We start from the raw sequence: 13322 nt of genomic DNA, 5'->3' as shown, positions 1-13322 counted from the left end.
GGTCATGAAAATTGATGTACTACCATCATGCGATTGACAGATCAGCGTTACATCGATTTGCACAGCTAGACAGATTGACTGAGACGCACGCACCTGTAGCAGGAAGTACGACTCCCGAAAGGCTATAGATAAAGGGAGGGAAAGACCAATAAAGTATTGGTATTTAGTAACAATATCTGAGCAGCGCGACGGGAGAGGCGTACGAACAAGCAAACAAATAGCAACCATAGGCACACACCCGTCACTAATCTTGTCACGCCATCGCAATCTGTGCACGAAGCCCATGTGAAAGAGCAGTGCCAGGGCAAGATGATATTTTGCCAACGTTAGTAACGCTTCCACGAGACGGGACACTAGGGTCCGATAGCTTCAATTCATGCGAACGCAGAAGCTAAATATACCGTAGTACCCTGACCGACGATTGACGCATCACGATCGGTGGAGGGCTATCGTGCAGTAGCCAGATGATAAACTTTTGAATCAGCGTCGCGGAATTGTACCGAGTTCATCAGCATGCGTCCTGCCACACGACGCATTAGCCAAAAATATGGACGCACAGAATAAGCATTAATTTCGGCTTCGGCTTCTCAGAAACCATGAATAAACTCACTGATCGCCGTTCATGGCTACCTATCGTCCGAGCTGTGGTGATCCCGCTGTTAAAAACTTTCAACGTTCTCGCAATTTACAGTCTCATTCTCTCGTGGGGAACATGAGCGTTGGCTCGTGTTATGGCTGTGCACGAGAAGTCTGAGGCAAACAAGTAGTTTGGAGACCTGCCAGGGCTGGCTATTGGAGTGATTCCCACAATGGAATGGATGGAATAATGGAGTGCTGCGTGGTGGAAACGTGCAAGACAGGGGACTCAGGGCAGTATAGTCCTCCAGGCCGACTCAGCGAAATCATACCCCGGGCTGTGCGTTATGGGGCGATCAAAGGACGGTGTTGATGTTGATGTGTATATAATTAACAGTCTAACAACTCACATGTGTGGCAGTGCACTGAGAACTTGATCCCAACTTGCCATCACCACCACCAAAGCACGTCCTGGCAAGGATTCGAAGTCCGCACCAATTAGTCGACCACAGTCTCGACACTGCGCAGCCCCCAGCAGCATTGATTCAGTCTTCTTTCAGCCACTATATCCGGTTTGTTGGAGTTCCTGATCGTATCCGCAGGTTGCAGTGCATGGAAATGTCTGTGGACCAGGTATGGAGAAGGTTATTGAAAGTGCGCGGGGATTGTCAGTATTCCACATGATCCGCAAATAGAGCCGTCTCATCCAACGCCTTGTCCGGCGCCTGCTCAGCGTTCACGATGAGCAAACCAAGCTGGGTGTGGGCAGGTGTCAATGATTTGGTGGTGTTTGGTAGCGCGCATGATTGGCAGAGGCACTGGTGAGCTTATGTTATCTTCTGTGCCGCCGAGGAACGCGCAGAATCCAGTCTGTGTACAACTACTAACTAGGCAGGCCACCTCGTTCGCACCTCCTGCAGACCACCGTCCCCGAAGGCTGGGTGCTGTTGACAACGAGGGGAAGTAAAGCGGGGGGCAGCGGGTTGATCGCGTCAGGTTTGTCCCTGTGACTCATGGTCCGCCTCAATGTTTTGCTTGATGTCGTCTCGTGGTTTCGAAGCCGAACGCTTGCTTCACCAACAAGGATAAACCTGGTGCTGCATCTTCCTGTTCCCCATTTTTACTGCACTTGGCCTCTCGAGCCGGACTTGGTGTGCGCTAGGCGGCATACATCCCACAGGTCACTCTTACCGTATCACTCAGGACACTCAAGGGATGACCAACATAATGAAATGATGAAACGAGCCCGCATCCGGCCAGGGGAACCAACTCCGGTGCTCCCACTACACTCGGAAATTAGACTGCAGTTGTGCATTTGGATACTAGAAGGACCATACAATGGGGCACTTCTTCATGACGAAGAGTCGACAAGACCTCTAGAATGAGCGAAAACATGGCAAGTCGCAACGCGCTCAGTTATACCCGACTTTATAAACGATGAATAAATGGATTTTACTTGAAATCTATGCCTTCTAGTGCTCAGTTCGAGCGTCAAGTCCCTTGGTTGCGACACCTTTTACATGGTTTCAGTTTGCCACTTGGTCAAGCGCGGGCGGGCAGCTAGTATCAGGAGTGATGCAGCAAGGTATTTGTCCAGACCTGTAGTACCTATTTCTCTTTGGAACACCACACAACTCAGTAAATAACTACGATGACGAAACTTGAAACATGAAACAAATTTTCTCACTCCCTGCAGAGTATCCGACGACTGTGAATCACATCGAGCATCTCCCGTACTACTACTAGTTGTCACATGCACGCGTTCCTGGAAAGCAATTGAGATCATGGCGGTTGCTGCATCGGAGTCGGCCACGCACTTGGCGTGATATTCTCGGATGCTAAGGATCAGGCGCGGTCCCAGCATAAACATCTACATGACCACGAAAATTTGAGCGATGCCATCATAAATAATAATTTCCGGGGAGTATGGGCTCTATAGACATAATGAACCATGGTCGCGTGCAGAGGTCGATGGCAGATAGGCATATCGCTGACATTGTTGGAGACAGATAACCCAGCTCGAAGCTCGAAGCAACAGCGCTAGAACAATTAACACACCATGAAAGAAGATGACCGTAAGGGATCAACGAAAGCATGACTAAAGCGTGTCCATTGTACAAGGCCTCTCTTCATTCGAGGCATGACTGTTGACACAGTGGACTCGAGATGTGTCAGATAATTGAATAAGAAAGCTAATTACAATTACGTATAACCAAACGCCGTACGATCAGTTCCACTTGGCCTCAGCATACATGCCCAGCATTACGCTAGTCAGCGTCGGACTGTACGATGAAACATCATCCATAGTATAGGTCTTATCCTTCTGCAAGCCGTTGAGGATGCCGACCATCTTCTTTCCAAGGTAGTCGAGGAAGACAAGGTCAATAGGCGTGTCGGCTGTCACGTTAGGGGGGTTCGAGCCAATGTAGCGTGGAATTTCGTAGTAAGGCAACGCCATGTGCAGTGTGTCGTCTGCATGACCAGCGCCAGAGCATGACTGAGCCAGCATTATGAGCATGATAGCCGAGGACGAGAAGAAGCCCTTACATCTTTCGTGACATATCCATATGTCAAATTGCCTGCCATCGCTTCTCGTCTACCCAATCCAGCACGGCGGTCCATCTCCTCCAGCCAGGCTCTGTACCGAACATCAACAACCTCGTGGCTCCAAATGTCCTCCTCAGCATCATCTCGCTTCCGTGTCGTTGTTGGGCCAGTCAAGGCGGGGAGCACTTGGTTTGCGAGGCTAGATGGGACATTGGCGATGTATAAGAATTCATCCTTATAATTCATGACGGTTAGTTGATCGTCCTTGGTGAATGAACCCTTCATGAGGTCGAAGCGTAGAGCATACGAATTGCAGATAATTATGTTGGGAATGGAAGCGCGGGTGTTGTTAATGGCGAGTGTGTATGGGACAACCTAACAAGCGCGTTGATACCTGAGAAATCGTCACTGGAAAATGAGTACTCACTTCTTCAATGAAAAGAGATAGAAGAGATCCGTCGGAAGGATATGGGTTCCTAGCGCATAATTGAGCTGGCGATTCAAGTAACATGACTACCTAAGGGGCACCCACTGATTCATGGTATAATCTTGCTGGGCCGTTCCATACAGGTAGGACAAATCGAAACTGGCCGCGAGCTTCTGCAGGCCGTCAGTGATCGATTGCCCCTCGTCAGTGTCAAATGTTTTGTTTGAGGTTTGGGTGTGGTACTAAGTAGTTGTCATGGGCTGAATTAGGCGAGCGGCAGGAACTGCGAGAGGCACTTTACCTCGTAGGTCACACGGTTCTGATCAAGATATCTCCTCGTGAAAGAAACATTGTTGTCGTTGCCCTTGGCAGCATCAAGGTTCGCACCTAAATCCCTGGGTCAGGTGTTTGAGATACCCTGTTGGTACAACAACGTACTCATCCAGCCTAGAAGAACATGTCAGACACTACCCCTCGTTCATGTTTGAGCTTTACACACCGACTGTTTCCATGTAGCGTCCGCTTTCGAGAGCCATAGAACGACCATCATACTGTTGACAATCACGGATGTGGGTGTGTCCTAAGTCCTCGATGAGAATAGTATTCGAAACAATTGAAATGATGGCCTCCACCTCCAAAAATTAGGATGGGCGTCAGAGAGTGCACAGCCCGCACAGCGTTGAAAACAGTAGGCCCTAGATGACCAATTTGTCAGATCATCATTTGACGATTGTTTTACTAGGTTAGCCTACAGCTGTCATCAGCAACTGGCATGTGTCTGCGGTGACGTCAATGTAATAATTCTTTCAGTAACAATGGATTCACCATACCCAAGAAATACAAAGGCGTCAGGCTCTTCTGCGATAGCCTCAGCAAACTGAACAGAAATCAGAATGGTGGGTTGTCATTGCTCGAACGTGTAGAATAACGCACCCACTGCTCCTTGACCATATTCTCAACGCTTTGCACCGTCGTGTTCACATCGTTCTGAGTAAAATTGAATAGAACTCCAAGGGAAGTGATGCGGCGGCCTCTGCCATATCAAATGGATAAGCGTCTCTCCCGAATTTCATAAGATTGCTTACTTCCTGGTGGTGAACTTGGTGTAACGGTCTGCAAGAAAGACATTGGTAGCAGAAAAGATGATTTTGAACTCGAACTTACTGCCCACTGGAACACTTTCAGCCTCGCCGTCTGAGTTGAAAATAGTGATATTGGCGTTAGAGGTCAAGTACCGCCCAGCGAGATGGGGAACAAAGTTTGTGTACCTGCGGGTCATCCATGAAGTCAGATAGAAATTCGCACAGAACATCAAGTATTACGCACATGTCATATGTATCCGCATAAACGTACAGTTCGTGGCTATGAAAGAGGAATTGTCAGTTCAACCGCCAGGATGCGGATTAGAAGAGGATTGAAAACTCGACACTTACTTTCCGATGGTCATGAGATCATAAGGAAGGCGCTCGAGGAACTTGTTTGACTGTAAAAGACGCGTGCAACATATCAGTTTGGGATATGCATCACCCATGAACAGAACAGACCTCATGAGCATCAACACCACCAGGGGGATAGCCATCAGAAACACCAGTTCCTGGAAGACGTGAATTGAATTGTATCCCAGACAGTGAATAGTTTGCACATACCATCATGAAGATCACCTGAGTCTATCAAAAGAAGGTCGACGTCCTTATCCTGCAATAGGAATTATACACAACGAACGCAGAGTTCAGACTAATAGACGAACAATAGCAATTTGCTTCATGTGAGTCACAAAGCTAGAAAAGTCTCCAAGATCCCCACTACGTGAATTGAGCGATGGTGGCTCGAAGTAATTCCTCTGTGAACACTCACCTGTAGTATGGTTCAGCCCAAGATGACTTCTGGTGCCCGAGCAGCCAGCCATGGCTATCGGTGGTGTGTATCACATTCAAGTCCCCCCAGACGAGAGGGCGGGAGGGTGGTGCAAGTGGAACCGGTGGGTACGCACGCCTTTCATGAACATGACCGTCACGAGCGCGCAAGTGATCACCCGCGCAAGCAGCACCGCGGAGCGCAAGACCCAGGAGAGTAGCAGCAGCCAAAATCATACTACTAAGGGTGCAGCCTACCTAAAAAGCTGAGTCGATCGTAAAGCTCAAACTTCGTACAGCCTTTATACTGCAGAGTGCTCCCCGGAACCGACCTCGGGTATGAGGATGAGTGTAATCCGAGATCTTTACTCGGACGAACAGATCAATAGTGACCTCACCTTTCGAGAAACGTAAGAGATGACCTGAAGACATGGCGAAAGTTTGACACCGTCCGGGGAGGCGCTAAGCCAACCTACAGGCTGGTAGCTCCAATCACGAATATCAATTGGATATCATGCTAATAGTGACTGTTGAGTGTTTAGATGCGATTCGAAGTTGACAGAGTTAGAAACCCCAGGAGTGGGGAAATCCTGGACCCGAAAAGGTTGATAAAGAAAAATCTGCTCGGCGTAATAGAGCGTAATGCTGCGTAATGGTCTGTTGTCTTTGGAATCCCTTTTTATGATCGATCTGAAGCCACGACAATAATGTGTTGTTCGGCCCCTTCACGACATCGGTCGTTTCGTGATAGTCGACGATTATCCTTGGGCTTTGGCCCATCCAGCGCCCTATAAGTTCTGGTGATTCCGTCAATAACAGAACAAGTATCTTTGTACCACACTAGTGTCATGTCAAGTCGGCATCAGCATGAATGTGTTTTACATGTACACATTCTTCGTCTTCTTCTCCTCCAATTTCGACTTCTCTGGAACAACGCAATCGTGTTCGGACCCCACCTTAATGAACTTCCATTCTTGCAGGGCCAAGGGTCCTTACTCGGTTTGACGGCTTCCGGCGATGCATTTTACCCGTTCCAACTGCTCGAACTTCAAGTTGAAACTTCAATCTCACCTCATGTTGGAATCGAACGAGGAGCTGGAATCGATCAACTGCCGTCAAGATTGTCAAGAAAGGGATAGCATCCGGTCAGAAAGTCCGAAGCACGGGCGCTGTGATACAGGACCGTGAGTGATAGAACCATCATAACTATTTTTTTTTGATTCCAATTTACTTATGTCCTTTTGAGAGATGTACTCAATGTACTAGTAGGACCATTCGTTCTAGTCTAGGGAACCCCCAGTGTCCCTGTCATCTCTGGATGCACGAATGCCCTGATGTGAGGCGTACCCCCATCAGTCCGCCGTTCCTGCCGGCCGATCATAACTGTTTTAGAATCAAGAACTCTATCATATGATCACAAACTGTTCCTCATCGCTGCCGAAGTCTGCAACGATGTAATTGTGTGTCATGGCCTCAGCAAGCGAAGGTAGCGGTAAGGGTTGAGAGACGGCGGCCTGGACAACACAACTCAAGCACTGTTCTGGAGGGTGGCGTCGAGCTGGATTCGCTTCGATGAAGACTGCAATATCAGCCTGTGTGAGCGAACCCATATCAAAGATGATATTGCCCTGCTCGAGATCCGTATGCACTATCTCAAGTTCGTGCATACGCGCGAGACCACACAAAGTGTGCGACATGATGTGCTTTACAAGAGGTAGAGGCAAGCCTTCTCCACGAGCCACCTCCTTCTGGAGTGATTTGACGTCTCCCCCAAAATGTCCGTGACGAAGCATAGATAGTTCCCATCTCGATCTTTGCCAGGTTGTTTGGAAAAAGCGAGAAGATGAAGGCAGTAACTGGACGTGAGGTCGGATGGCGGAGATGCAAGAGTTGAGCGTTCGAGGGCAGGTAGCTCCAACATTATGCCTCGTTCGGCCAGACCAGTTGAATATCCTTTCAAAGCTTTGACCGGGACATATTTCTTTTCTCTGCGTGAATGGTCAAATAACACGTGTGGCTGCTAGTTGGAACATACGTCTCATCGAACGCCATCCAGATACTGGAGTTCATGCCCCACCCGAGCTTGCGGGTGATTTTTGAAGCAGTTCTCTGGATCTATTGACCCGGTGAATTCGACACGAAGATAGTCATGCCCTTGCTGGGCAGGAATTGCTAACGGCTCCTCAACAAATGCTAGTTCAACTTCGATGCCCTCTGCGTTAACGTGGACATGTTTGTATGGAGACCGAGGCGCTGCCGAAGGGTCCGCAGATACAACTTCAGGACGTGCTATACTGAAATATCGGAACCTGCTGCGGGTGATGACGATGTATTTTGGAAAAAAAAAACTTCGAAAGCGTTGTGTAAGAAGACGCGGTAGCATTATGATTTTGTTAAAGATTGCTGTCAAGGGATTGAATCAGAGAGAGGCGCCATCGCATGCCCCTATAAGCCCAACGCGTCGGACAAATAAATTAAAATAACGCGTCTCGGTGTAAGTACTACTTATCTATACTTCTTAGTTGAATCAATGTCGCTGGTGGTTTCATCGACTAACCCGAGAAGTTCAACTTTCGCTAGCGAACCGAAATTCATGTACAGTGAACGGAAATTTAAACTCCCGCATGGAGCTATCCTCACGGTAGCCTCGTGTCTTGAGTCCTCTTACAACCAGGCGAGTGCAGTGCGCACTCGTCCTTCAACCCATTCCACCACCATCCAGCAAGCCTCGAACAGACTGAGTGACTGTGCCAAAAATCATTTCACGATCCAAGTTTCGTGTGACTTCCCTGATTCACGTCTGCGTGCGTCGGATCTCGACATACCTGAAATACGATTGCTAACTCGGACGCAGTTCAAGCCAGCCAGTGTTTTTCAATTCGATCCCACAGCTTGTGATAGCATTTGTCAATGTCACTGAGTCACGATCAATGTCAGACTCTTCATCATTTGTTCCCTCACTCACTTGCTAACTTCATTCAAAGTTTCTGGCGATTTTCGATTATCTGAAGGAACTTGGGAGAGGCTGTCCCACGTCACCGTCAAGGGCGCTGAATACGACTCCCGCGAACGCCAGCCTCATCCAAAATGTTTGCAAGGGACCCGTGTGGACCTTCTGAACTACATTCACGGATTATTAGATAACCAAGAGAGTGGGCTCGTTTGGCTGCACGGCACGGCAGGCGTTGGGAAGTCTGCTGTTGCGTTCACCATAGCTGAAAGGATGAAAAGTCTGAAAGCGAGAGAAGATACGAATATAGAGAAGCGGCTTGCAGGCACATTCTTTTTCTCGCGCAAGCACACCCAACGCTGCACGACTGGATATTTCTTTGCGACCCTCGCCTACCAACTTGCCCTTAATTTTCCCAGCGTCCGGAAGGACGTAAACAGAGCCATCCGCGAGGATCCTGCTCTCCTCGATCCCAACAAATCCCTTTGCGACCAGATGGAGGCGCTATTTTTGAGACCTCTGCGGAAGCTTCAATCCAGACTACGCGAGTGTCCACCTTTGGCGTTCATTGTTGATGCTCTTGATGAGTGCATGTCGGAAGCCGAGGTTGCCGATCTTATTTCCCTCCTAGGCCGAGTTCTTCGTGATCCTGATATACCCGCGATCCAAATCCTGCTCACAAGTCGCTCGAAAAACCACATCCGTGAAGCTATTCAGCGAGAAGAGGTGTGTCACTTGGTCCAGGAGATACCAGTGAACACCACGGGGGAGGGTGCTTCTTCAATCATCTCTTTAGATGGCGCAGATGTTGACAAAGACATCTATATCTTCCTGGAGCATTCCTGCGAGGTCGATGTTTGATTTTCCCGCAGCCAACGGAGGATGAACTTGCGCGGCTGGCGAGTCGAGCGGGCAGACGTTTCATCGTAGCGTCTACGATGATGAAGTTTATTGACGACGAATTTCATGATCCTCGCGATCGACTTCAGCTTATGCTTGAGTTCGCGAGCGAGCTGCTACCAGGAACGGAGGTGTACAAGTTATACGACCATATCCTCGCCACATGTACCAACCCCGCGCGGGCATATCTGCACTTGTCAGTTGTTGCTGCCCTTGCAGACCCTCTGCCTATCTCACACATCTCAGACCTTCTTGGCCCTGGTGAGGGCAAGGATGTCGAGGCGGCACTGGTTCAACTACGGTCTGTCGTGGATATTCCTACTGACGACACTCTCCCCGTGAACATCTCTCACTCGTCCGTTCGCGATTATGTTTCCGACCCTTTGAACTGCAACCTCCCTGACGTACAACATATCAGTCACCCCCACTCCCTACTCGCTCGTTCCTCTTTCCGCCTGATGATGCGAGACATGCCAGAAAGCACTGCCCTACTGGATGCCCTCTCAACATTGAAGGGGCAGAGCCAAGCTATGAAATCTTACAACCCACAGAGCTTAAAGTGCTCATTAGCCTTCATCGTCGAGCCACCAACGCCACTGAATGCCCTTGTAGCTCTGAAATGGCTTCGGGGATATCATAGGTCAGGTTTACTTTCCTGGCTAGAGACCCTGGACGGGCAGGCTTGGCTGCAGACGCAAGGAGGCAAAGGCTAGCTGAAGACCAGGTGGGGAAATGACTGGCTACAGACTCAGTGGGGAAATGACTGGCTGCAGACTCGATGGGGGAAAAACTGGCTGCAGTCCCGGGGGGGAAAGCATTGGCTGAAAGCCCAGAGCGGCAAAGACTGGCTGCAGACCCAAGGAGGGAAATACTGGCTGCAGACCCAGGCGAGAAAAGGCCGGCTGCTGACCCAGACAAGAAAAGCCCGGCCACTGATCCAGACGAGAAACGCCCGGCCGCTGATCCAGACGAGACGCGCCCAGCTACTGATCCAGATGAGAAACGCCCGGCTGCTGATCCCAGAGAGACAAGCCCGGCTGCTGATCCCGGAGAGACAAGCCCGGCTGCAGCACCGCGCGTTAGTTCCAAATTTGACAATCTTTAATCTGGTACTCTCCTGGTTCAACAACTGGCACGACCAGAACGGGCCAGACTGGCACGACCAGCTTCAGACCCAGAGTGGGCTACACTGGCTCCGGACTCCAGATGGTCAGCACTGGCTCCAGACCCAGAGCGGGCAAGACTGGCTTCTGTCACAGAACGGGAAAGACTGGCTCCAGACCCAGAGCGGGAGAGACTGGCCCCAGACGCCCGATGGTCTAGCCTGGCAGTCGACTCCTGCGGCATCTGTCTGGGTGACAATGGAAGAATTCTCGAGCACATTGGACGCGATCAGCAAGTACACGGTCATCCCAGACTTTCCTTTACTGCCAGCTTTCCAAGCGATCCAGCAGTTCCAGAGCTTGCCGGATTTCTTGATATTTCCGGCGTTTTTGACATTAAGGCATCGGGATTATTCCACCCCTGCATTTCCACGGGGTCGTGTTCTACCACATGATGGGGTCATCCACGCTATGAGGGCTTTTGAGAGATTCGCGGACGAAGCACGGGGACGAAGCCAATTAGCTTCCGGCGCTCTGGTCTATGCATGTCAAAATTGGGCCTTCCATCTTTCGCGAGCTCCGAATCCATGCGATGACAGTCTGTTTAAGTCTTTCTGGAATCGTCATCTCCTCTGCTGGCTCGAAAGGCAGTGGTGTTTGAAGGGTCTGCAGTCTTGCCTTGCTATTTTATTTGAAGGGCAGAAATTTGTTTCGTCAGAAGGACTGGGACTTGTACTGTCCAAAGAGCAGAAATTCTCAAAGGTGTGTGGTGTTTCTAACGATTTCCTGAGTCAGAGCCTAACCTTGCGCAGGTATATCAATTTGCACCCGAGATCGGATGTGTTGTATCAAGCTTGATTGCTATTATTAGTTTTGTCGTTCTGTCATTTTTAGTTGGTAAGCCTCTAGCTGAAACGATTGTGGCTGCTACATTCTGCCTGTTCGCGATAGTCTTTGTTCAATAGCCGAGAGAGCTTGTCGTTCCTTCTTATTAATATATAACATAGTCTGCTTCCTCCGACGATCGATCGATCATGGTCCTGCCGCATCTTTGAGCCTGCGTGTACTACATCGTGTACATGTATACTAGTATGCGTACGATGTTCTGGGACGTGACGTCAACCACTCCTCTTATTCACATGGCGCCTTCTTTAACCATCCCGCAATTCCCGGACATGTACCTCCATTTACTCTACGTCTCGTTCCTCGACTACTTTCCTTGTGTTTTCTGTAGCTCCGAATTCTCGCCCGGACTGGCACCGGGGAACTTGTCACTTAACTCAGTCTCGCAGTCACTTCAAGTTCTTCTTCACAATGATAGTGATATGGCTCATATGTCATCTTACAAGCCCTCCTCAATATAAGTAGTATTGATTTGCACCACAACTCACGGAGAGTAGTACACACACGATATCAATAGAAAATCAAACAACTTCCCCCGTACTCCGCTCCCTCTCCACCTCCCATATCTCCCTAACGCCCTCCCGAAACCACACAACGTTCCACTCCACCAAACCCCTGCGCATCTCATACACCGTCGTCGGAAGCAATGCCAGCAATGCAAGATGCGGCGTCACGAGGTGGTAAGTAAGCGTAGTTCCTGGGTGCGAAGGTGAGAGCGACGTCGCTGCAGAAGGGAAGAAGTGGGGTTTTGACGTGGGGACGGGGGATGAAGTGGTGAGGGGTGGGGTTCCGGCGGGAGTGGTGCTGAAGGCGGGAGTTGATGCGGTTGCTGTGGGTGGGGGCGTTCGTGTTGGAGAAAATCGAGTCATTTGTGGGTCGTTGGAGCTGGACCTATTAGAATGGTTTAGTGGGTGAGAGGGTGTTAGATGATGCGTACGTACCTGTACAAGGGTCCAAATGAGTTGAGCATGGATAGGTAGTCGCAGCAGAGGTTGTGCGTTGCTTGGTCTACTGGTGAGGTGTCTGTTGCGACGTGGATTTTGCTGGATGTATCGAATAGGAAAGCCTTTGGGGAGGCGGTGTTCTGTGAGCGGTTAGAGGGGAGAGTAGTGACAAAGGGTAGTGAAGGTACGTACAGAACAAAAGACGTTTAATAGTTCTTCTAGGTACGGTAGGGAGTCAATCAGTTTGTGAAGCACGCGGGAGAAGGCTTCTCGGAGAGAATGATCATATATTGAGGTGAGATGGAAATTAAGTGGGAATTGCTCGAATTCGGGGGATTCGTCTAGAAGGCGGTCCATGACACGCTCGTGTATCTGACGGAAGTTTTCTGCGTGCTGTATCAGCCACTCGAGCAAAGAATGCATATGGGACAGGCGTACCGATTTTGTCGTCTTCTTGGAGCCTTTCTGCTTTGTGAACGAACACTTCAAAGTTGATATCTGGGTTCACTTGACATGCTGCGACAATGAATTCTACGAGTTTTGAGACAGGTTGTTGGTACAGATCCTGCGCATTTCTATGAGGGTGGCGGTCAGTGGGTAAGCGGAGCGCACGTACTCGAATGTCTATGACAAAGACAATGGTCGAGAAATCAGCGAGGGATGCACCGAGTGTGTCGACGGTGACGTTTCCTGGGCAATCCCATATCTCTAACGGGATGATGGTACTGAGGGATAGTGTTCAGTACTTCGCGCCAGCATAAGTCAGGGATGAGAGCACACTCAATGAAATGTTTTGCGACGCGCATGGTGGGCTCGAGGTAAAAAGTCTGTTTGGCGGGGAGATCATCAAAGAGAACTTGGAGTATGGAAGTCTTTCCACTCCTGGGGTAGGTTAGGAAAGTAGAGGAAGAGGTTAGCTCAACGTAGATATGCACCTTCTCGTGCCCAGGAAGAGGATTTTTGTCCTGCGTATGGATCCATCAGTATGCAAATTAGCAGTGCTCGAGTAGTTTTGTCGGCTCATTGTGCATGCAAAGATTAGTCTCCCGTAGGTGACCAGATAAAAGAAGATCTACTTCTTAAATATGCAAAGACTGACTTGTAATGATGACGATGATC

General features: G+C 49.5%; 5 protein-coding genes across 5 annotated transcripts; 2 read left to right on the top strand and 3 right to left on the bottom strand.

The window, feature by feature from the left end:
• Positions 1 to 1453: 1453 nt before the first annotated feature.
• Positions 1454 to 2260, top strand: EDB91DRAFT_1124069 (uncharacterized protein; the record flags this gene model as incomplete). Its single annotated transcript, XM_041318347.1, has 1 exon — positions 1454 to 2260. A coding segment is annotated over exon 1 (367 nt), but the record flags the coding sequence as incomplete, so codon positions are not given.
• A 543-nt stretch (positions 2261 to 2803) lies between these two features.
• On the bottom strand, positions 2804 to 5946 carry EDB91DRAFT_1273435 (Metallo-dependent phosphatase-like protein; the record flags this gene model as incomplete). Its single annotated transcript, XM_041324612.1, has 19 exons — positions 5405 to 5946; positions 5298 to 5352; positions 5197 to 5245; positions 5095 to 5144; positions 4984 to 5033; positions 4877 to 4912; positions 4715 to 4818; positions 4636 to 4663; positions 4484 to 4583; positions 4381 to 4427; positions 4303 to 4328; positions 4183 to 4245; positions 4050 to 4130; positions 3989 to 3997; positions 3852 to 3937; positions 3641 to 3792; positions 3551 to 3599; positions 3124 to 3498; positions 2804 to 3073 (listed from the first exon to the last, which is right to left on the bottom strand). Exons 1-19 carry the CDS (start codon positions 5638 to 5640, stop codon positions 2804 to 2806), a joined length of 1866 nt encoding a protein of 621 aa, XP_041178648.1. The 5' UTR covers positions 5641 to 5946.
• Positions 5947 to 6675: 729 nt separating this feature from the next.
• EDB91DRAFT_206227 (uncharacterized protein) lies at positions 6676 to 7809 on the bottom strand. The gene is made up of 2 exons (XM_041326426.1): positions 7439 to 7809; positions 6676 to 7384 (listed from the first exon to the last, which is right to left on the bottom strand). Exons 1-2 carry the CDS (start codon positions 7443 to 7445, stop codon positions 6810 to 6812), a joined length of 582 nt encoding a protein of 193 aa, XP_041178647.1. The 5' UTR covers positions 7446 to 7809; the 3' UTR covers positions 6676 to 6809.
• Positions 7810 to 10031: 2222 nt separating this feature from the next.
• Positions 10032 to 11321, top strand: EDB91DRAFT_1246843 (uncharacterized protein; the record flags this gene model as incomplete). Its single annotated transcript, XM_041322714.1, has 3 exons — positions 10032 to 10331; positions 10396 to 11118; positions 11169 to 11321. 3 exons carry the CDS (start codon positions 10032 to 10034, stop codon positions 11319 to 11321), a joined length of 1176 nt encoding a protein of 391 aa, XP_041178646.1.
• Positions 11322 to 11780: 459 nt separating this feature from the next.
• Positions 11781 to 13227, bottom strand: EDB91DRAFT_1236575 (Gtr1 raga G protein Gtr2; the record flags this gene model as incomplete). Its single annotated transcript, XM_041321474.1, has 7 exons — positions 11781 to 12150; positions 12201 to 12343; positions 12396 to 12589; positions 12642 to 12768; positions 12820 to 12928; positions 12984 to 13085; positions 13139 to 13227. 7 exons carry the CDS (start codon positions 13225 to 13227, stop codon positions 11781 to 11783), a joined length of 1134 nt encoding a protein of 377 aa, XP_041178645.1.
• Positions 13228 to 13322: the final 95 nt, after the last annotated feature.

This window comes from Suillus paluster, assembly GCF_016628075.1.
Source record: "Suillus paluster strain FC165 chromosome Unknown EDB91scaffold_17, whole genome shotgun sequence".
NCBI classification, from domain to species: domain Eukaryota; kingdom Fungi; phylum Basidiomycota; class Agaricomycetes; order Boletales; family Suillaceae; genus Suillus; species Suillus paluster.
Note: the sequence above shows the minus strand (reverse complement) of the source record. Positions and strands in the feature narration are given on the sequence as shown.